The 24685-nt window shown below is 34.3% G+C and overlaps 1 protein-coding gene across 1 annotated transcript in view; it reads right to left on the bottom strand.

The window, feature by feature from the left end:
- Positions 1 to 231: 231 nt before the first annotated feature.
- CRISPLD1 (cysteine rich secretory protein LCCL domain containing 1) overlaps positions 232 to 24685 on the bottom strand; it is a 34951-nt gene continuing 10497 nt past the window's right edge. Inside the window, exons 3-15 of the mRNA XM_072328972.1 lie at positions 17550 to 17668; positions 17272 to 17404; positions 15772 to 15887; positions 15064 to 15164; positions 13862 to 14041; positions 13711 to 13771; positions 13492 to 13558; positions 12740 to 12870; positions 9436 to 9479; positions 9272 to 9344; positions 7180 to 7255; positions 3649 to 3779; positions 232 to 1813 (exon numbers count right to left, since the gene is read on the bottom strand). Of these exons, the coding sequence (XP_072185073.1) occupies positions 1762 to 1813; positions 3649 to 3779; positions 7180 to 7255; positions 9272 to 9344; positions 9436 to 9479; positions 12740 to 12870; positions 13492 to 13558; positions 13711 to 13771; positions 13862 to 14041; positions 15064 to 15164; positions 15772 to 15887; positions 17272 to 17404; positions 17550 to 17668 (1284 nt within the window). The 3' untranslated portion in view covers positions 232 to 1761. The remainder of the gene's footprint in view (positions 1814 to 3648; positions 3780 to 7179; positions 7256 to 9271; positions 9345 to 9435; positions 9480 to 12739; positions 12871 to 13491; positions 13559 to 13710; positions 13772 to 13861; positions 14042 to 15063; positions 15165 to 15771; positions 15888 to 17271; positions 17405 to 17549; positions 17669 to 24685) is intronic.

Below are 24685 nucleotides of genomic sequence, written 5' to 3' on the forward strand. Positions count from 1 at the left end.
CTAAACTTGAAAAATGACTGCAAGACTTGCTCAGAGAATTCCCAATGTAATTAATAGAAGCTGCGTACCTATGTTGCCTCCCCAGCTTTCGAAATTTCAGGCTGTGTCTACTGCTTGGTTGTATAACTTGCAATAATTCATCGAGCAAAAGAAGGAACCTTTGTGTGGCTGCTGATTTTTCTTCTTCAAGGCAGGGGAAACAGTTGAACAATAAAGGCCATCCAATGAATTCTAAGTAAATAATTTTTATTCAAAACAGATTAAAAAACAAAACCAACCTAACAAAGCTCGTCTAACTACATGAGGTAGTACATGTAGCAAAACAGAAGCCAGAATATTCTGAAGTATGAAGAATATGAATCAGTTTACAAGTTGAAAGGAAATAAATTCAACAACAGAAACAAACAAACAAAAAAAAAAAATACCAAAAATATACTTTAACAGCTTTTCAGTCTTAAAGCACAATACACTTTTCATAGAAAGAAACATAGTATCACCATTACATGTTCTTCATATACCATAATATGGTAAAATTAACGCACAAGGCTGTTCACCAGTAATGAATTTCAAGAAATTGGTGAAGCAACAAATGGCCATTGCCACAGGGCTCTGCATCACTACACTTCCTGGCCTGCAGGAATATTTGCCAGGTCATGAGGAATAAGGTTGCTATTTTCTTAAAATTTACCCTCATGATGTTATATAGTGTACGGATACCATGTACAGCTTAAGCCATCAAGCTTGCAAATAACTATGAACGTGTACAATTCTATGGTGGTTTTTTTTTTTGTTTTTTTTTTTTCTGAAACCCAATTTAGGTAAATGGAATGAGTCATGTGCTAAAAGTAAAGTGTATGTATGCAGAACTGCACTGCAGATCTGATGGTTTGTGGCTTAATTTATGGTTACTCCACTTCTGAATATGAAAATTTACTTTCAGACTAAGATCCTTCAAGGTTTTGTACATCTCACTCTATCTGCCATTATAAGGTAAGGGAAGGATTGGGCCATAGTGAATCAGTACCTTGAACTAAAGAGCTTAGCAGCATTCAATAAACACTGTATTTATAAATGTATTTAAGAAATTGCAAATACGAATGGCCCTCTCTTGTAGAAATGTTTGTTTAGAGGAAAACATACTAATATGTTTTCTCTAAAGTACTTCACTGTATTTTCTATTTCATTTAAAAATTGTATTTGAGCTTGTCATGATTTGTGTGAAAACTGAAAAACATTCTAGCTCTTCATTTATGCTTGCATGGCTAATGCTATTGCAAATCATCAACAAGTTATATATATTTTTATTTTACTTTAAGGCATGATTTGTTATACTGAATTATTGGGATGGCTTCTTTTATATACATTAGAAATAAAAACTCAGGCCTCCCTATTTTTAAGGTTACTGTTAGTGGCATATATAAAGCACCATACAATAATATATTCGGACGAAGAAAACAGAACATTTATGAGCATTGAATTAGCTGTCTAGGAGTATCTGCTAAGAAAATATAGCAATATTTAACACAGGATTCAAAATACTGTTATTTTTCAATATAGATTTTCAAATGGATAGTTCTCCCATGTTTAAAGATTTTTTCATTAAAATTTATACGTAAGTTTTTTGGTGGGAAGCAGTGTATATCTTCTGTACAAGAATGTTACAGCTTTATACAAATTTTAGCGATGATAAGAAATGGTCTTCAGTATTCTCCTCCAAGTGCTGTGGTTTCACTTGCCTGCTTTATAGTCTACTTGCTTGATTCAAACGACAGCAAATACTCTGAATGCCTTGCTTCCCGGAGGATTCTGTAAACTGAGACATCAAAAACAAACAAACAAAAATGCTACTGTTATTTTTATGATCATGGCACTTTTTCTATGATGACAACTATTTTGAATTGTTAAATACAGTTCTGGATATCTGCAACTATGACCACTCATAACTTTTAATATCTTTTTTTTTTTTTTTTTTTTTTTCCTTCTAATAAGTTTATTAGGAAAAAATCATAATGTACGAATTTCAAGTAACTCTCAAATTTCCTTTGTAAGGAGGGATTCTGATTTAAAGAATAAAGCTCTAGTGAAGCAAAATGCTAAAGAACAGTTTATGGAAACCAGCAAAAGCATACACCATACGTTGATTATTTAAAGATCTACACTCAGATATAACTCGCAGATCCAAGGGAGCATTTTCCTCGTTGATTGTTTATACTCTAAAGGATGGACTGCTAAACAGAATTCATATTTTACAAAAGCAAAGGAAATATAAAGTACCGATAGCCTTCTGAACAGATTAAATACGGGCTTCAAAAGAAACAACAACGAAAACAATTACATTTTGTCGGAATAAATATTTTTGTAATGAGAACTGAAATAACTTGTCATATTTAATGGTCTAATGCTTTTCCCTTTTGCAAATATTATTTGAGGCACACCTGAGAAAGAAGGGGAAATGGAGTGAACATAAAAAAGGGAGTAATTAAATACGTTGTCTCCACTGGCACTGCAATCTTCATTACAGTTCTTCAGTTTCACTAAAAAAAATATATCATGACAATGGTCTCCAAAACATTGACCAAGACGGCAAAGTACAAATAATGATGAAATATGCAACACTTTTTCTAACTACTTTTCTTCTCAGTGAAGGACTTTATAAGGAGAACAAAAGAAATAATAAGGAAGCATCCTTTCTGCTGGAACTGGACAATAATCAGGAAAAGGCCAATGAATATGTAAATGAAATTATTCACGAAGGAAATGAAATACATATTTTACAAGTTTCTTGGTTTGCTCAGAGGTTTATGAAAGAAAGGGGCAGAACTGCCTGTCAACTAATAGAAAAAATATACATATAAGAAAAATATCTTTCTCTTACTTCCAAGTTTTTTAAAGAAACTTTCTGAGATTTTACAGAGGTAAAAATCATTCGTAGCTTTACAGGACTGAGAAAGTTTTTATTAAGGTTATATGTTTTTCTTCCTGCAGAACCTGGAGAGCTCTTTCAGGAATTAAATTCGATTTGCAATGTGCAGCCATGTGTTATCATCATGGAACTCGCTACTATACTGAATTAATAAAGGGACTTCCACAACACATCTGTGTCTTTCAGAAAAATTTTTAAAAACAGCAAAACCATTACAAAATAGAAACTAAAACAACTTTTAAAGATTTCTGTGCATCATTCATGGACACTGCTTATCGGTTTGATACTATATAATCCTGTAAAGACCATTTCAGAGTGAACGAACAAACCAGCAACCAGCTACCAGTATCAGCCTATCACAGATCCTCTAACTCAGAAAGAATAGATCACTGTTATTATTTTTAAAAAATCCCAAAGAAACCAGTGATATTTTTAATTAAATATTCTATTGCAACATAACCAGAAAAATAAACAAGAGGATTATTATATTTTTCTTTTCATAAGCTGCTTTTTAGAATAATGATTTATGGGCTTAGAGGAGGCAGGCAGCTCTGGTACCACAGCTTCTCCAAAGTCACTGCAGCTGTTACACAACCTCTGTAAATCACCCGTGTTGGCCTCATTGGTTACTAGCTGTGCCCCAGGTACAAACAGACATAATGCAAGACTTTATAATCTTATCAAGGTGAAGGGTAAACAGTAATGCTAGAAAATGGGCTCTGTACCTTTCTGAAAATATGCCATTTTGGAAGGAAGCAATGTACACCTTTCTTTTGTCTACTGGCATAACATCAACATAACCGCCCTCGTTGCGGACTACGCCAGCATGTACGGCTGCCCGACAGATACTGGATATCTAAGAAAGAAAGAATGAGGAGAAGGTTAGATTTCATTTTTTATTTTTTTATTTTTCTTTTTTATTTTATTTTTTTTTTTATTTTTATACATATGGATTAAACCAATTTACAGGAGTACAGCCACTGTCTCTTCAGCAAGGTTTCACAGCACAATCCCCAAATCATTTATTTCAGCCTATTTTGTTTCAAGAATCAGAAACGTTTAAATTCTTGAGCTTTTCATAGTGAAATGTTGTATGTGCTTTCATTTCCATAGCAGAGAGATAGTGAAAAGCATACCCATGTCCCATGAATTATTATAAATCAGGAGATTCTGTTTAGTCCCCAGTCACAGCCAAACAGTGGTACAGCACAGTAGTAAAGGCACACTGCAGCTGGATGTTGCCATACAGAAATTCATAGCAGGAGGACCTCACCAGGCACAAAGATGACAATGTGTTTGAGCCATGTGAAGAATGAGTAATTTGTTCTTCTGTTTTTGGAGAACGAAACATACTCCAGTTTTTATATATACCGTAACAGCTCTTTTCAGAAGAGAATCTTACTGTGCCATGGACACAGAGTAAGAAATACTTTTGTTCTAAAGAGCTTGCAATCTACCTCAAGACAGCAGAAACAAATGCAAGGTATGAAAAGTAGAGGGTATAGAACAAAAAAGTATTAGTATTAGGTGACTCCATCCACAAACAAGTTTATAGACATTGACTGTATCAACTGCAGTTATAATTCATCTGTCACAGAAAAAGAGACAATAGTTGGCAGACTAGATGAACAGAGGATGAAATAATGGATGGTTTTCCTTTAGTTATATTAGAGATAGTTATTGCAATGTCAAAGCTATAAAAGATGGAGAATAAAAGAATAAAAGTTCTGTGGTGCTACTGACAAATCAGAGAACAATTCCTTTCAGGAGCAGGACAAATAGGAGTAGCTGCGAAACACTGGGAATTTAAGAATGAATATGTGATCAAACTGAAGATAGAAAAGGAAATGATTAAATAGTTTCCCATTGATACTACCAAAATTATTTTCTAAATGCATATTTTTGAAGTGACATCTGTTAATTACTTGTCTTTAATGAACATTTATGCAATCAAATTCTTCTACTCAGTGCAAGTGGCCTAAGCACTAGTGAAAACAGCCATATACATATATGAATTAATACATACATTCAGATATGTGGGGAGAAAAAAAAGAATTTGCAGGAACATCATAAGAAAAAAATTGATTTTCTGGAATTAGCAAAGAAGATCTTTGACTGCAATTAGAAATACATTTGCTATGATATGTAGATAAATGAATTCCCTGTATCTATGGACAAATTTATGAATACATGATAATCTGAAAAAGAGGACACACTTGTTAGATGTTCTCTATAAATACTTAACATGAAACTAGTTCAGTCATAAATTATGGTGTACAAAATACACAATCACATTAGATAGAGAAAATTTCAATTAAAAGCCTCTTAGCTTTAAAATACTTTATATGATAGAAACAACAACAACAAAAACCTGCAGAAAATCTTATAGTGACAACACTATCAAAAGAAACATCTGCACAAATATAGGTAGGATGCATCTGTCTACATCTGAGATGAGTGCCTTAGGAACCTTAACCTTCTGTAGGAAATGGAGAGGAATGGACATCTCTGCTTGGCTATTCATCTCACACAGAAATAGACACTCAGAAAAGGTCAAATGAATTCTCCACTGCAGTTGTCCATTTATCTCCTTTACCACTACTACTGCAAACTGCTGTAAAAATAACCTAGAGGAGAAGTTTCAGTGATTATATCTACTCTAGCAACACCTGAAGTTGGCAAAAAGACTCCCATCACTGACTTTTTACCTGTTTTTATGTCAATTTTTTCCTAAAAGCAGTATGGCAGCACACATTTCTATACAGTGGAGATGAATAATGAGAAAGTACGTCCAATATCTTTAAAGCATAATTCCATAATTCTAACAAAATCCATCTAGGATTTTTCCAGACAAAATAAACATATGCTATAAGATGTCCTCTAGTATAAGTGAAACAGAAACATGTCTTCCTTCTCTCACAACAAAGCCTCATCTATCTCACTAGGAAAATTTGGCTGTAACCTTTGACTGCAACCTCAAAACTAAAAGTTGTCTTCCACAAAATGAACCATCAATGAATCTATATTTGCTTCCCTCTTAAGCACATTAAAGGTCAGGTTGCATGTGCATAAATCAATGTTATTTACTAAACAGGAAGGGCTTTTCAAACAGGTAGCACTTTTGTCAGCAAGTACAAAAGTGTTTTCAGGATTGGGACTCAAGTTACACAAGTAACCTAGCTGGCTGCCATACTACTCTTTACAACAGCTAGAAGACAGTTACAACATACAGCAAAGTGATAACAAAGTGAACTGCTCTCTCTGCCACTACATCCTGGTTTCTCCATAGTGTGATGACGAAGGAGGTGCATTCCTCCTTTATATTCATTTAGTTCTGGCTATTCACTTGGAAACTAAATATGATATACAGAAGACATGGCAACAATAAAAGTTGACTAGGAAACAGAATGACAGAAAATTCAGCATTAGTTTCTTAAAATAATACAACATGAGATAATTTATACAAATATATCAGAGTCATTCTATGAATATTTAGCTACCTAAGAAGATAAGAAATATGCAAAACAATAATAGTGTGGGCATTTATTTTCAGAGTAATTTAGGTTAGTCAGTCAAGAAATATGGTTGCCTTAGGGACTAAAGGGCAAGGATTTAAGTGAATATATATTGTCAATATTGAACAAATCAATGGGAATTTAGATCAAAAACTAAGAACATGGGTCCAGAAACTACTGAAGTCTACACTGAGTTTTTAATTAAATTTCCATTGAATTGTCTGAGTATTTAAAGACAAAGAACTGCTGAAAAGACTATTAAGTCATCTTTTTTATGATATGAAGTGTAAAAAATTAGCATGTGGAAGAAAACCGAATATTTATCTAATAACATTACTTTTACATTATAGCTTGTTGTAGGCGTTAATGAGGCAGAACCTTGATGTATTTGGGGAGGGGGAGATGTTGTAGGCATTAACAAGGATTTGGGATGTGACGTGATAGTACCTCCCCTCTTCTGTCCCCTACCTTGTGATGTATCTTGGGCACGCATTTCAAACGTACACTCTAGGGGGAGTAGACGAAGTGATCAAAGTGTATAAGGTGTTAATTACTCCATTTACTCCAAAAAACTCCATTTTAGCCATCTTCTGAGTCACAGTGGCTTTTTTGGCCCTAGCGGGGGTAATGCTAAAACCTGGGGCAAGGGGGGGGGTTGAACCATGGAAGCACACGGCAACAATAGCTTTACAAAGAACTTTACATTTCATTACATAATGCAATGTAAATCACAGAACTTACATCAGAATAAATTCGTGTTCCAATGACTCGAGCGTAGTGTGGATTTGCTTGCATACAGTTAGAAGGACAATACACTCTGAAATATTGAAAATATAGCACAATTAGGAAGAATGATAAAAGAGTACTACTATAACATATTCAATATCAGCATTAGTGAGTATTATACACAAAGGTCCACACCAATGCTAAAAGGCTTACAGTTTTGAGCTTTTGATAATACTGACTGAAAATATCCCTAAAGTAACTTGTTCACAATAAAGTGCTTGAAAACATACTTCAAAGCTCTGGTCTTCTTCTCTTTGGATAAGTTTATGATATTTTCATTTTACACATTTGAGTCGAGTTATAAAGCCTGTGTATTATTATTTGCTTCTACAGTATCCTATCTAAACTGTACAGCTGAATATCTTCTCATATTTGAATATTTGAATGAAGGCCTCCTATAGTGTTAATGCCATGAGAAATTAGCAACTTATAATGAGTGTCAACATTTTTGGATACAATTTTTGGATAAAATAGAAAATTCAGGAAGGTAATGAGATTCCTAGCAAATTACAGGCAATCTGTTGCTATCATGCCCTTGTTGATATCTGACATGCCACAGCCTTTGGGCATGCTATTATCAATATTATCAGACAGTCACCAAAGTATGCTGATGCAGCTATGAGAGAGATTTTGTCTAAAGGAAGTAAGATGTCAAAGAAACCCTTGAAGACTTCCTGATTTATGGGTAGGCCATGAGGGAAAAACAAGGTTGTGCAATCAATGCCACTGACAGTCACATTTTCAGAATTATGTTATGTCCATATACAGATTCCAGAGCATATCACTGCTGCTGAGATGCTTCTTAAGTTGGTACTTCAGAATTAATTAGTTGTTCTCATGTTATTTTCCTTTCTTTCTTTCTTTCTTTTCCTTTTTTTTTTTTTTTTTTTTTTTTTTTTTTTTTAAGACATGCTATTTTTCTTAATTAAGGTCATTTAAGTTTTTGATTATGAAAAAAATAATAATGGTAGAAGTATCTGTCCATTCCTGCATTCCACTCCTTTGCTTACTTCTCCACATCGTTCAGTGAAAAAGCCAGAACTCATAGCCAAACACCAAACAAGTCCATGAACCCAAGTGCTACATGAAGGGATGTTTTCCTAGCAGTTCTGGCTTTGTACTTGCTTCCTGTACTGGCGGTAGGCCTGCTATGAAAGTACTCCTGTGGATATCTCCGGCTTAGCTTGCGGTAAATCATGCAACAGTGTATTTACCTTTGACTCATCTATGGTTTTAAGAACTGTTACCGATTTCCTTCCTCAAAATATTGAGGCACCAGCTTCTGCTGGTGAGCAAAAACATAGGCTTCAAAGAAGAAAAGCGTATATTTGACTGAAAAGTGCTAACTGACCTACAGACCACACCTTACCTTAAAAAGTTACATGTCAATCTTTTTGCAAATATATTTGTTCACTGAATCTTACAAGACTCAAAAAACATTGATTAACTCTATGATAAGTATCTGCATCAGTTCCTTTTAATTTATCTGTCTTACAAGCAAATGCACTGAAATAAAGTATGTTTTGCTCAAGGTGTGTAGATTTAATAATGAACAATGTAAAAAAAAATAGAATTTCCTTCCCAGTCTTCAGTCTAACAAAGGATTTACTTTGTGTGCTCCCAGTGGCGCACGGTGGTAGAACTGCCACTTGCAACACCGGAGGCCTGGGTTTGAATCCCCCCCTGTGGCGCAAGTGGTAGAAGTGCCGCTCTGCTACACAGAGGGCTTGAATCCCGGGAGTTGGACTCGATGATCTCTAAGGTCCCTTCCAACTCGCACGATACTATCATACTATGATATGATACTAAGATTTGGCAAAGAGATGAAAGAAAGATCTCAACAGGCAAAAGAAAGTGAAATTTTCCTTATGAAAACAGCTGACAGACCATCTTCACCTACCCAGCCATTTATTAACAACAGAAAGATATTTCTGCCTTCACATTTACAGCTACTGCTGTCACCCTTGTTAAAGTCAACTGTAGTTAAATAGTATCTGAAAGAAAATATGCAGCATTTTGTATTAATAAAAGATTCAAAGAACTTTACCTTGGACAGTGTGAGGCTGGTTTTTGAAATGGGCACAATTGTTCCACTGTAGTTTCACAGGTGATAGCTTGAACTGCAAAAAGTAGTATAGAAACCAGTGAGTTTATGCTATTTAGAAAATCGCAGTTTAAAATAAATGAGTTCATAAAAAAATAAATGCTAACCTGTTACTTTGGAGACTGTGAAGGAATTAGCAGATTGGTATTTTCTGATGAAGATATAACAGAAATAGTCAGTAAATAACATATCTTAATGTTTCCAGTCTTCTATGTCTTTTTAGTTAGGAGAACTTTCATTCGTAAATCTAAAAATAAACTTAAGACATTGTCTTTAGTCAATTTTTACTCATTAAACCCACCCTACACAAATGTGAATCTATTTGTTAGAGAGGCACATTTAGTTTCTACTCTCAGTAAATCTAATTGGAAACCAGGAATGCATGCTAACCTCTTTCAGTAATTTAGTTTGCTAATAGCCTATGTGTGCTAGCACCAAATTAGGCAAACTCCTTGTCCCTCAAAATATAGTAAACAAAAACTACAGCTGAGAATTTCTCAGAAACATTCATCTAACAGAAGGGATCATTCACTTCCCCCCAAAGATTCATTCCTACCAAAAGCTCCAAGCCTGAAAAACATTTCTCCAGACAACCTTTTTGAAAAATATCAATAAATTTTACCTGTGGATCTTGAATCTATATTCAATTATCATCAGTGAAACTATGAACTCAGTTTACTACAAAAAAGTTGTTTTTTTTTTCAGTACTCCCAGATGTATCAATTTCCCGGTGTTACATAAACTCAGGTATATACATTCTGCTGCTATATTATGATTGCTGAACAGTTCTGCTTCACATCTCTTTTAGTTAGCCCAGTTGCTATGATTCTAATATTTTCCAAGTGTAATAAAAAAGCTGATAATCTTTTTAGCACCTATAAAATTATTTACTAAAATATAAAATAATTAGGGAATGATTCCCTAGTCTCCTTAGAAGCAAGTTCCTCCTGTGTGACCTATACCACTGCAAGTGCTATTTGGAAACTGTTTGCTTGGGATGGTTCATGTCATTGCATGGCCTACCAATTCCATATTTGTTCCTTTACAGCCTTTCAATTTGTTTTCACTAAGTTACCGCGTACTTTGGTTGCCCTAGTTTTGCCAAACACTGATATAGGAACAGTTGACTGTATTCTATTGTTGATTAACTAGTAGACATATGGTTTAAAACGTTAGCCTATGCTCCGATAATAGAACAACTGGATAAAAAACAACTGTATTAGCAATCCTGAATATAAAACACTGAAGAAAACTGGGAAGACTGTGGTATGTTATGCTGAAATTTCTTTTTCTAAGTTTTGGAACATACACTATGAGTGAAATTGCCTTCACTTTATAATATATTCATCATATTTATGTGTAGCTTATGTAAGAATTCACCCAGAGACGTTGGTGAGACAGCTGCAAGGTCTTCCTAGTCTTTTTGTTTGAAGGTTTCACCCATTAACACTAGAGAAATCCTGGTCAGGTAGTACTGTCCTCTTATTGTAAATAGCTACCTTACAAAACTAAGAATTCAACTAATACATAATTTCTATCATAGCCTTGCAAAAGGGACATTTACTAGATGTGAAACTTTGGTAAATCTTTTTTATTTATCCCAAACACTACAATTTAGGGACTGACTTACTAGGGTAATGCTGGATCATAGTATTTTATAAATTCACTCTAAAATGTGAAGTCATAAACATGCAGGACATCAATGAAGAATTATGTCATCTGTGCAGCAGAAATTTTGTGACATATACTTGTAGAGAGGAAGGTATAGTATTGGTCGTTTACAAGTATTTAATCCATAAGGACTCTAATACAATTTTTCTAAAATGTGAATCAAAAATCAAAAACAGATTAGGTTTTAATGTTCAGATGTGATACAACTTATATGTGCCCATAGAAAAGAAAACTGAGAAATAATACCTCATTTCTGTGTCCTGATTCTTAGAGGATAAGAGCCAAACACATTCTATAGACAACATTCTTATGGTTTTGTCTCAAATGGCACAGAAACACAGACATGTAAAGTGATAGGAAATCTATTCCTTCCACTTTGAAAATTTTCTGAAATTTAATTACCACTACCATTTGTAGGACAGCTGAGTCCAAAAGTAATACAGTTCTGGGGGTTGGAACTAGATGGTCTTTAATTTACCTTCCAATCCAAGCCAGTCTGTGATCCCATGATCTGTTTATGTCTCAAAACATTTAATGAAGAAATAATTATCTGAATCTTCTTTTCAAGGAGGTGTAATTTAAACCTCAGTCAGATCGTTTGATGACCAAAGAAGCAGATAAATGTCAATGCCTGAAGTGCTACCTAGGTAGCCCCAGTTCTAAGGCACACTGAACTTAGTCTACCTGGCCAGTGTTTCTCTGTATTCTAGATTATGTAAATCTGTTGAAGAGACAAATTACATTAGATTTTACAGCATGTGCAATTGGCTAGCACAGCACATAGACAGAGCACAGCTTCTAATGGTTACACTAGGTTCATACACAAACCAAATACATAATTCGGCAAAATACTGCATTCATTCAGTTTGGTATTACTTATACATTCTTACATGCACAGTATTATTACATATATATTAACTACACATGGTATTGTAGAGTTCCCTACATAGAATAGTGTAGATTCCAGATACTATTAGTATCTGATATTCCAACATGCTAATATACTAATAAGTAAGCGCTGCTCTACCAGTAGAAAATTATGCATGATATACTCCAGTTTTATATACTACTTTTCTCATTTTACTTTTAGCATGTCAGGGAGTATGTGGATTTATTGTCATCTATAAGTCTCAGGACAAGCACCTGAACACTGTAGTTCATATCCAAATGAAGTTTCCATGGCACACATTACTATCCCATCACTGGCCAATGCAGATATTGAGCAAAGTAATTGTGCAAATTGTCACTGAACTGTAATGAAACTATCAGAAAGACAAGAAGAGATGCATCTTTGCTTGGTTCATATTGCTTCTATGCACAGTACAAGAGGATCACTTCTAAACACGAGCTTGGACAATTTTTGCCTTATTAGCTATTATACATTTCTGTGTAAATGGACCAACACTGGATGAATTGACAGCTTTGTCCAAAACATTTAACGCAATCTATGTTAGCGTCAGTATGCACTATTTTTCTACAGTAATTCTATGCAGTTACAAATGAGTTAATCATTCCATCACTTCTCTGTACACCATTAAACACTGGCTAAAGTGCTAAAGTTTCAAAATGGATACAATACCTGTATATCCACATAAACTTTTACAGTAGTTTCACTTTTTTTAATGATAAAAGAAGTATGCAAAATACTACTATTGTTACACAGTTTGTATGGAATAACGGCAAAATACAACAAAACCAAATTAAAACTATTCCACAGATTTTAATTTTAAGGAAGCTTACCCAATTGATTGAATGCCATTTCTGTAAGATTTGATAAAGTAATTTTTTCTTCCTTGCCTAGTGACATCAACCCAACCACCTTCATTGTCTAGGATTCCATAATGTATGGCAGCTTTGCAAATACTGGATTGCTGAAAAACAGAGTGTGAGGAGGAATTCCATGTCAGACAAAAACACTGTTTTCTACTGCAATTTAATTCAGCTTTTAATTACGTCATTAAAAACTTGGTAGATAGTCTATCAATTTTGAAGCGGTCTATGTAGGTACTATTTCAAATGAAGAAAAAAATCACTTTGCCTTATTCAGAGATAAAATATACTCGTATACAATATATTTGTTCACCATTGCTCTTTTTTTCCTATACTATTCTCCAGTTATACTTGATAAATTACGCAGCAAGATATTAAGTTTACATAAGTAGATCTGTTTTACCGAAGCAATTTGTGCCCACAGACTGTCCTATTTGTCCTGAATTTGCATCTTCACAAATTTGCACCCCAACATTTGGGCATGCAAATTTTCATTCTGTTTGTGTGCAAGAGGAAGTACACATAGATAGTAAATGCACGATAGCTGATGAAAACATAGTTTGGTACTATTTAAAATATTTGATGTAGGCTTTTATTTAGGCTGAAAACTGTTTTCTTCAAAATCCATTCTTAATACAATTTTAACTAGTATTCCAGAAGAAAAGATACATTTCATTAAACATTCTATTTGTAAAAAAAAAAAATTATTTTAAAATGTTTACCATTTCATAATGTACACTTCCAATAACTTTGGCTTTGCTATCCAAACAGCCAGCAGGACATTCATACCTAAGAAAATAAAATATAACTTGGTCTTAGAACTTGAGATTACATAAAGGGAAAGTATTTCAGTTCACATACATTTAGAATAATAGCCTTTTAGAATAATAACGGTCTGTAACACAACTGTAATGTAATGACAATTGTAAAATTGACCATACCTATTGCAAGTTGTTCCTTTGCACTGATCTCTTAACCTTACTTCACATGAAACAATCTGAGCTAAAACAAGAAAAGAGCAATTTCACCTAAATAATTTGATACCATGTAATTCAAATTTGTTGACCATTTGAAAACAGTTAAATTCCTTACACATTTGCTGTGTGCTTATTACTTCATTTTTCTCACTATCCTCAATGCCTGTGGAGCTTGAAGGTGAATGAGATCTTGGTCGGCTTTGTGCTGTTGCATCTTGGGCTTTGGATCGTTGCCGTTCAATCTCATTGGTTTCCTCTTCTGGCTCATGAGGAGAATAAGGCCTTTCTGAATCTTCTATTTCAGAAAGCAAGTGAGAAAAGATTTCTCAGACAAAATGCATTTGGAACATAAAACCCTTGACATGTTTTCATAACATGATTTTGTTTTCATAAAATAGTTATAGAGTATAAGCAAAAAAGCAAGGAAAACTTTCCACTGTTTCACAGGAAGAAAAGTTCATATATATCTCAGTTATCCTTGGTATGCTGACAAAAGGTAGAATTTTTCTAGTAAAAGCAGCACAAATGAGGTAAGAAAATGACTCTAATGTTTTTTTGGACTATCTTCTTAATGCCATCAGAAAACAAATAGGTCAAAGGAAATAATTGAAATAGATGGTGAAAAAAAAAAATCCAAATTAAAAAATAGTTTGCAATCTGATTTTATAAAAATTTGCACCTGAAAATATGACATATAAGGTAAATAATTTTGAAATACTCATTACTTCCTTAAACAAGAACCATAAGGAAGGTGTTTGGACTCTGAGGCTTTTATGGTCCATATGAATACATAATAGTTTCCAAAAAAAGAAAAACTTGTTTCATTATATACTATAATTAAATGCAATATATACAAGATTATGACAATTCTAAAAAGGAATAATCACACTAGCTGACAATTTATTTATTAATTCACTCTTGCTTTGTTCTTCTCTTATAGTAATGCATATTGCTATGTCACTGAGCTAATGTATGTTTCCCTTTAAACAAATCACTGCATAGACTTCACTACAATTTACAAAAGCATCTATAAATACCACACAGAAAAAGTCTAAATTTCTGTGTACGAAAAGCTCTCAAACAACACTTAAATCAGCAGTACACTCTGCACTTTCTTGTGATGCTCAGCCTCACATATCTATCATACATAGTACATGATCTCATTCATTACAGTAAAGCGGAACCCTACCATGTCTTTGACTAAATGCATAATATATTCTATTCCACTAAGTTAAAGCATAATAAGAAAATAAAGCAAAAGGTTACATATATGATTTCTCTGCCCAGTTACAGTTGTACTGTCAAAATCCTACATACCTCTATAACAAAGATTTTCTCTGCAACCTCCTCCAAAACTAGGGGGACACGCAGAACAAGGACGGCCAGGCTTATAAGGAGCATGACCCCACCAGTTACCTCTTCAAACAAAATAAAACAAAAAAGTTAGTAAGATGTGCCATAATAAATTAAAATATTAATGATAAGCATCATTCCATATGTTGACAAATATGTAATGAAATCCAACATTAACATAGACCATACATTGCTTCAATAAATTGAACATCCTATAAGTCACTTAGAAGTCCCCCAAAATATCAGAAGTAGTGCCATTAGCTGTTCTAATATGTGCGTGTGTGTTATATCAGCATAGCAATGTAAATCTAAATCCTTCAACTACATGAGAACAGACTCCGCTCCCCTAAATGGAATAACCTATAGGATGTGATCTTAAACATCAACTTCACATTACACATTCTTCAAGGTCAGAATGGGGAAATCTATTTATTTCACATAATAAATAAATAAATAAAAAGTCAAGCTACATTGAAGGCCAGAAAACTAAAGTTTGACAAAATCACAATAGTATTTGTGCAGCCAAGGCTGCATTGGGAACAATGCTCTACTTTGTAACAGTACAAAAAAAAAACAGAAAAAAAACAGACTGATTTCCTTTTGGATTATTTCCTGGATTACTACAAAGTATTTCCCCCCATTCAAGATATTTTTGTGTGTCAGACAACTTACTTAGGAGAATAATTGCATACAAGATAGACTGCTTTTGGCCAAATCTGTCCCCAGATGTTCATGTTATGACACAAATTAATTGCACAACCTATTCTGCTACTTGTAGCCCAAACAACCTATGAAAAAAAAAAAAAAAAAAAAAAAAAAAAAGAGAGAGAGAAAGACGTGGAAATCAAAGCTCATGAAAACACAACTTCAAAATATAGAACTCAAATCACAAGCGATGCTGAAGCAACCCCGCTAAAACTGATAAAAGGCTTCTCATGGCCTTCTTCATGAGAAAGAAAAGATTTACATTGAAAGAACATATATAGTGTTTATTTTGAATAAATGTTCTAAGCATGTATTTGAATCTGCAGCAAATGCTTACAGCACATTGCCTGGAGAACTGATTCTTGAAACTAAGATGACTTATTGTAACTCAGTGTTTTCTACTCAGGTTCCTGTGCCTTGTAGTTCTCAGCACAAACTAGGAATGCAGAAGGATCCGGATTGACTGAATACTGAATATTGCAGTATATGGTGTCTGTGCTCCTTTATACATCTACTGAAACACTTTTACTGAAACACTTTTATTCAAAGTAACCTGAGAGACAAAGTTGGGTATATTCAAAGCAGAGAAAAACAACAGGTGCTAATCTTGTATTAATTTAAAGGAAGTCAACTATATAGTTCCTTCAGGACTTTGGGAGTTGAAAAGGATAAGTACAGTGAAGAAACTAGCAACACAAGGAAGTATATATACGTATTATAGATCCTGCATGTGACAGAGAAGTGTAATTATAGTTACTTTTGAAGAAATTGTAAACAAAAATATGGGAATAATTCTCTTTAAATAATAGATACAATCACAAATTTTGATAGTAACCAATGAGAAAATAAACTTTTTAAAACTGAGCATTTTGCAGTTTTTTTTAATAACATATAAAAAATGTATGTAGATTTTAATATAATCTAAAGAACGCGCATTTCCCATTTGGTGAAAGCATGACTGGCTCCCCTCAGAAAAAAAAAATGGAGTTACATACTTAGACTAATAAATTAGTTCTTATGCAATTTCAAAATCTTGCTGAAGTTAAAGAAATGTGTTATAAACTGTACTTAACTGTTATTTGACCTGAGGAATTCATCTAAGAAAGCTTTTTTCATTTAAGCATGCATATTCCAGAAAGGAGTACCAGCACGCCAGCTGGCACAGAAACAAGATTATGCAAAGTGCACTGAGCAGCCACACTCAGTACCGGGTATTGTGAGCTTTTTCCTTAACCCTGTTAAGGAGGTGATATTTGTGAGGAAGAAATCTAAAGATCTGCATGACAGCCCTAATCAACATCACCAGTGCCCAATGCTTATACAGAGTCTAGTAAAAAGCTACTTTCCTGCTTCAGTACCACCATATACATAGTAAGAGTAATATGTTCTACTTGTCACACAGTGACCTAACTGGATGTTAGGACTGCTCATTTCCTTACATAGCTGACAAAACACAAACCGACGTACCTGTGTATAATGTGTGCAAACAGGACCAGAGCATTTGAAAGGACAGTATGGGTTGCATTCATGAGGATGTGGATATGTGAAATCTCTCACTTCATCATACCATGCTTGGACATGAAATGTTGGAGGTCTGTACCTATTAAAGTCAGCGGTAGTCTATTAGATAACTAAGCAGCTGTAAGTTCTGTCATTGATAGATTCTATCAACTCCTTAAAGTAATAAGCAACAACTTTTAGATTTCAAAAAATGATAATGAAATATTTAACAATGTTTTAGATACCTTCCCCAGTGTGCTCCCAAGTTCTGTCCAATAGACGGAAGGAGGCTTGCAGGCCCATGCTCCCATAGACACGTTTCAGCCCACGATTCTGCAGATCTCTCCAACTCTGTATCCCACGTCTGAAATTCGAAATAAAAGAAATTGACACCTTCTCAGAAATACCTGAAGGGTACCTCATACACTTTAAAACAGAAAGGCAAACCAAAAGAAAGCTGGGAAGATTGTTCATTTTTAAAGCTTCTGTTACTGAGAAAAAAAGTGACAGTACAATTGTGTGCCTATTATATAAGAAATAGAAATGTTTTCACAAAGAGGAAAAAAAAAAAAAAAGTTTTAATCCCTTCCCAGATTTCGCTTTTAGAAAGCCTTTGCAGGCACTCTGCAGTGAATAAAAGACAAACATGAAACTGAAAGGCTTAGTTCAACTTTCCAAGCTAAATTAAGTGCATTTTCTGTCTTGTGAGATTTCTTTTTAGTAACAGGCACTTTTCTTAGCCAAAAGAGTATTATCTAACACACTTTCAACATAAGGCTTTATTTCCTCTAAACCAGTAGTTTATTTGAAATGGAAGTGATTTTCTCTCTCTCTTCAATAATCAGCTTTCATTGAAATAATACACAGTGCAAACAGAAAACATGGAAACCAGAGCAACACTGTCAGTCATTGAGTTATGGCTAGCTTGGTAAAAATAGGAGGCATTCATCTTAGTAAGAAGCATACTTAGGACAAGTTAAATAAAAAGTATCACAACTGTTTATCCTTTTCTATTCTTTAAGAGATACAGAAGAACAGTTTTGTAGCTTAAAGGCAAGTGTAAGTTTCTACTGCTGATTGGCCTTTTAAATTTATTGATAATTACAGAAGTTTCTAGATATCTGACTCACTGATAATAATAGCTAGGTTAGGAAACTGAAATATATCCAGGAAGGAAGAAAATTGTTTATAAAAACACAATTATTTCATCATATGTTCAGACTTTATTTCTTTCCATCAGACTGTGTTAACTAAGTAACAATAATTCAGTATTTCCAAACCCAAGATCCAATGACATGTAGGTCATGTCTACTAAATTTTGGCAGAGACTCAAGGTAAAGAACTCTTAATACAGCCAAGGAATACAGAAATAAGTCCATGAGCAATAATTTATTTTTTTTTATTACTTTTGATATGCAGTTTTCACCTAAGTAGATTACTCATTAACAAAAGATATGCTTTTGATTATGCAAGAAGATGATTATGGAAAGACTACCATAAGTCAATTGAATCCAAGTTTATCAATTTTTTGTTCTCCTCAGAAGTCTCCAGTGCTACTGCATTTCCTTTTGCTGTTATTAAAAAATTTAGTAAAAAAATTAGAAGATACATTTTGATTCTCAAAATGCAGCATATATTTTGACAGAATTCTCAAACATAACAATGCATAATAATTACATAATAATGCTCTTACCCTACATACATATACAAAACTCACCAGCTCTAGGATACAGTAGGAATTTTCTATTTGTCTGACTGGGTTGGTATTAAAATGTCATAAACCATAGTTCTAATAAAAAATCAGTCTCATCCATTCAGTCTTCGTTCACACTCTTGGAAATTCCTGTCTCCAAAGCCAGGTAAATTTTCTCACAACTATTATGAACCTAAGAACACCAAAACGCATTCTCTTGTAAAGCATCCTCCAACAAGTTCATAAGGAGCTGACAGTGAGATTATAGGTTACAGTTAAAGGGAAAGCAGGGGAAGGACAAATCATAGTGGGGGTCTGCTACATACTGCCCAAGACTGAGTGGATCTATAAAGAGATGGGAGCAGCTTTGTGTTCATAAAACATGGTTCTTAAGGGGGACTTTAATCAACCCAGTATCTGTTGGAAGGACAACACAGCAGAGCAACAGCAATCAAATTGGTTCCTGGAACATAAGATTTTTATTTTTTATTTTTTTTAATGAGAAAATCATCAGAAATCTGGTAGCAAATAGTTGGCACGACATAAGGATTGATTTCTCAGTTGTACGGCATACTCAAACACATGGCATGATGATCAATTATCAAAGAACTCCACCTTCAAAATACTGTGAGACACTGAAATAAATCATGTATCAAAAAGCAACAAACAATTCCACAAGTCCTATTTTCTCTCTGATGTGTGTACTACACAATGAAGTCACTTCAGAACAGTCAGCTGTTCAGGAAATTCTCTGTGTGTGTGCCAGAGAAGAAAGGACCCATTCATTTGTTTCTCAACCTTTAACACTTAAATCCCTTATTTCTAAGGCCAGACATAAAAACTACCTGGCATGGACACAATGCATATATAGCTAGCATCGTTTATTGTCAGAAAGTGCTGCCTATTATCTTTCCAGAAAATATAAATTAGATCTGTGACTGTTTTTTGGTTGTTGTTGTGTTTGTTTTTTTTTTCTTTGATAAGGAGATCATGAAAAAATATTTAACTACAGCACAATTTAACATAGCTTCTTCTTCATCAAGACTACATTTGAGTTCAAATATACAATAATTACTAATGTTGTTAATGGAGACAGATATTTCATAGCTAGCTCAAGTATCTCAATGCCAAATTATGGTTCATCATATGGAGGTACACCAAGTAGAATCTGAATACATACAAGGGCTAATCTGAAAGTAAATCTTCCTACTTAATTATGTTGGTGCATGAAGTCAGAGGTGGACAATGGTGGTATGGCAGTAGAGGCTGAATCTTCCTACCAATAACCCATTACATTTTGTTGTCATGTGGCAGGTGGCAGCCGAGGAGTAGGCAGACAAAATAATGTCTGACATGGGATTACTCATGAAGCAAAGGAACATCACCATCATCCTCCATACAGAAAAATAAATAAATAAATAAATAAAATGGCACCCATTGATATTCATTACACTTGATGAATATTTATGGAAACCAAATAGTGGATGTGAGCACAGTGAGGTTGTAAGTGGTGCACTTCAGCAGTGCACCAGTAAGCTGATGCAGATTTTTTTGCTAATGGCATGTAAACTCTTATTCATCACTGTTGAAAATGCCTTGCTAATGTTGATGACTGTGCTAAAAATAGTGTTTTGTAGCAGAGAATTTGCTCTAACAAGTAGTTTTATTATGCTCTTTATTTCCATAGAAGCTACAATAGATAAAAACAGGAGGCATTACTTTCAGAGTGACCTACATAGATCTTATTTTCTTACCTCTTTCTTGTATTATACATAGGTATTGAATCCTTCTTAATTCTAGCTTTCATAGAAAACTATGGGTATCGAACAAATTAACTTATCACAGTGCTGCAGATCTAAACTTTATCAACTCTACTAAGTCACGTACATTGTCCATGGCTTTTACAAGACATGTACCAGTTTACCCAGTTCATGGACCTAACCTCAACTAGAGAGATACTGATCTCTTACATTTCATGCTGTGCCTGATAGCAGATGGCTAGAAGACTCAGTACCCACATATTCCTGAGAACTGCATGTACAACCAACATCAGACAGGTAGGTTCTCATGAAGATAAAGGATGATGTTCTTCCCTCATTCTGCCTTCCATCATGGACAGGAAATTTCTTCCTACTGGTCTGATTCCATGTGATGAACAGATTTGTGAGTCCAGCTCTACAAAAATCTCTAGAGATTTGTGTTTCATTGAATGAACAGAAATACTTGGCATAGGTTTTAGCAGTAACTGATCATAATTTTAGAGATGCTCACTGTGCTTCAGTAGTTGACATAAAAATTGCAAAATTCAGAAATATGAAAAGAAAAACAACAAAACAGTCATAGGTAATACCGAATTTGCTGCTACTCAAGATCAGCATCCTGCAAGGCTGACTCCCTCAAGCAAGCATTTTTTTTCATACTTAGTCAAGATACTACCTCTTAGCTTTTAACCTTGCCAAATTACTTTTCCTATAACCCCTTGGGACATACAGACATAACTAATTTCATAAGCAATCTGCCTTCTTATGACAAGCAAACATTTCTTCTAATAAAATATGCACACTCAAAACAGGAGATCTCAAATCCTGGAAATAAGTTTCTTTGCCATTCAAGAGAACATACATTTCTCTGTAGAAAGTTACCAGCATAAGGATTTCCTTTTTACTTTTGTATCCTCATATGTGGCAGAACACCTATGAACTTTTCATGCAGCACTGCTGTGAAACATGTTCCTACATAAACAAAACCCTTAGCTGAAGGTTTAATGATGCTCCAGACTTCATTATCTATTCTGAATAGTTTACCATTGACAAAATGACATTGTTAGATGATTCTGCTATCCAAACAAGTATGCTTAGAGTAAAACTGCTATCTCCAAACTTGTGTGTGAGCTGTGGTGCATATCATGGGTATTGGCTGAACTACCAGACTCTGCAAGCAGTAAGAGGAAAAAACATTCAGCTCTACATACTTCAACCTTATAGTCTCAGTTGGGTTGTTTATTTTACTGTCTTCTTTTAGACTTGGAAAATAACTTGCATATCATCCAAGTACCATGATTATTTACAACATTTCTGCATTATCCACACTTATGTACTAAAACATTGTCATCCATGAAGGAAACAATGCTTATTTTTTGAGGCTGTAACACAATTATATATTCCATGACAAAAGTCAGACCAAATTAGGATTTCTCAATGGCAGGATTTTAATTTATATCTGGAATGTGATTTTGAAATGAAACTCCTGATCATCCCCACTTAGTGTACATCACAGAGCACTCTTGGGGTACAAACCAGATTCCTTCCAGACAAAATGCCAGGACTTGTGTTCTAAGAGCACATCTAGTGTTTTACAGTTGTTAACAGGCTTTCAGTCCACACCAACAGATAAGACCCAGATCAAAATAGAAATCCCTGTAGAGAGTATGAATGTCAGGCCCTTGGCACCAATTTTTTTGCTCTAAAAAACCTGCTGTTGCAACACAACATTTGCTGACACAAGCACTGCCCATCTCAATATTTTGCTAAAATTGTGTGCTAATAAAAATTCTAGGGCTTTGTAAACCTTATGCTGGAGTAACTGAAGCTAGCACCTGGCTGGTTGATTAAACTAAATAGTGAGAACAGTTACTAACTCCCGTTGCCAATTTTTCCCCTCAAGAAAGTTTTATAGGCTTTGCAGGAGGGATGTCACATACAATGCAAATCTTTTTTTACATATTCCTAGATTACAACAAATCACATAAAAATAAACCAAAACTAAAACCAGATTAACTTCACAAACTGAACTATAAATTGTGGTATTTAACCTCTGTCAATATGGGGTTCAAGTTGCATGTATATTGAAGCCAATGCTCTGTGTATTGAAAAGCTGTTTCAGAGAGAATACTGTAGCTTACAGTACAACTCAGCAGCAGCCAAACCAATCACATGGGATAGGATTAACCTTCCTGGAAATTAAATGGGCTCAAAGTAGATACAGGCATCTGAGCTAATCATCTAAATTACCTTTGTAGTTACATAGACAAATTAGCATCAACAGAAGGAGATAATTTTAGCTACCTTTTTTCAACTGAGAGGAACTGTGTGCTGGAAATTCTCATTTCTCTCCACTAATTATAAAAGAGATTGGCTCAAATGAAGACATCTACACCGGACATCAAAAGCTTGGTGAGATGAATCTCACTACTTATATTATATGACTTTCAAATCAGGAGGAAATTCTCCACCAAAGGCAGACCAGAATAAGTAAGTCCACCAATTACAACAACAGGTGTTGCATCAGAACTGAGAAGCCCAATAGTTCAAAAACACAGTGATAACATTTTAATTGGAGAGATTCTCATGTGAGAAGGAATAAAGAAAAAAACTGTATGGAAAGCAACTGTATGGAAAGAAAAAAAAGTGAGCTAAAATTTAGGCTCAGTAAAGATGGAAAAGTAAGTACAGTGGGCACCACTGAAAGTAAACATTTACCATGGCATAGTATAAATACTTCATTGCTGTATATGTTCTAAATATAGGGAGCAAGTAGTAAAGTAAATACCACAGTACAGTATGAGTATTTATTTACTGTATTCTTTAAGACTAATGATACTAAGAAGAAAAAAAAAAAAAAATTGTAGATGATACATTGATTAAGAAATACCATGAGCATATGAGCCGGAAATACACTTCAGAACCAGAAATCAGCTACGTGGTATCAGCACAGCATGGCAGATACAGCTGAAAACAACTTCAAGAAATATATCTCAACTACATTTTAGCCTCTTTTACTGATACAAATCAAATTGTTGTCCACTTTTTAGCAATTAAAACTAATAATGGTAGCTTCTGAATAATATTTATTGTCTTTTTATGACTGTAGGAGTAAAGAGTATTTTCTTGGTAGGCAACCTAAAGCTCCTGCCCTACAATGGTAGCTGATGGTTGTTGGGTTTTTTGGTTTGTTTGTTTTTATTGTTGTAGTAGTATTTTATTTGCTGTTGTTTTATAACAGAAAAAAACCAACAACCAAGAAATGACTCATTCCTGTAATAACCTTTATTTATTTCTCAGATTAAAGAAACTCAGCTGTTTCTCTCATCCAGTCCTCCTCATAAATCACACACTCTGTGTTTATAATCAATCCCATTAATCTATTTCATTCACTATGAAATGGATAGACAATTCCTAAAACATGGCCAAAGCTGGACACTGCATTTCAAACAAGGTCTCACCAGTTTCACACAAAAAAGTCACTTCCTTTCACATACTGTTGAGTCATTATTTTCTAACTCAGTGTAACTTAGGGACTGGGTAGTGTTACTCCTACTTACTATTTACTCCTTGTGTTCCGCCTACTTGATACCCTACTTACTCTACATCTTACAGTTAAATTTACTTTATTTCATCACATTAATTCCAGGAAATTTCCTCCACTTGTCAAGTTCTGATAATTTTTAAACAATCCTAAAACAATCCCAATCTATGTTACTGTATTCTCCAGTTTCTAAGTGCATTCCTTGCTCATCTAAGTCATAAGTTACATGCTTAACTGAAAAGGGAGTTGCTCTGACAGTATCAACATTTTTGACCCTCTGCCTGTTTAACACCAAGCTTCTGTCACCTTTAACTTGTGTTGGGTGGAGAGTGTTAAAATCTTTCCAGAGTCAAAAATGAAACACCTACTACTTCTACCAGTACA

This window comes from Excalfactoria chinensis, chromosome 2, assembly GCF_039878825.1.
Source record: "Excalfactoria chinensis isolate bCotChi1 chromosome 2, bCotChi1.hap2, whole genome shotgun sequence".
Classification (NCBI taxonomy): Eukaryota; Metazoa; Chordata; class Aves; order Galliformes; family Phasianidae; genus Excalfactoria; species Excalfactoria chinensis.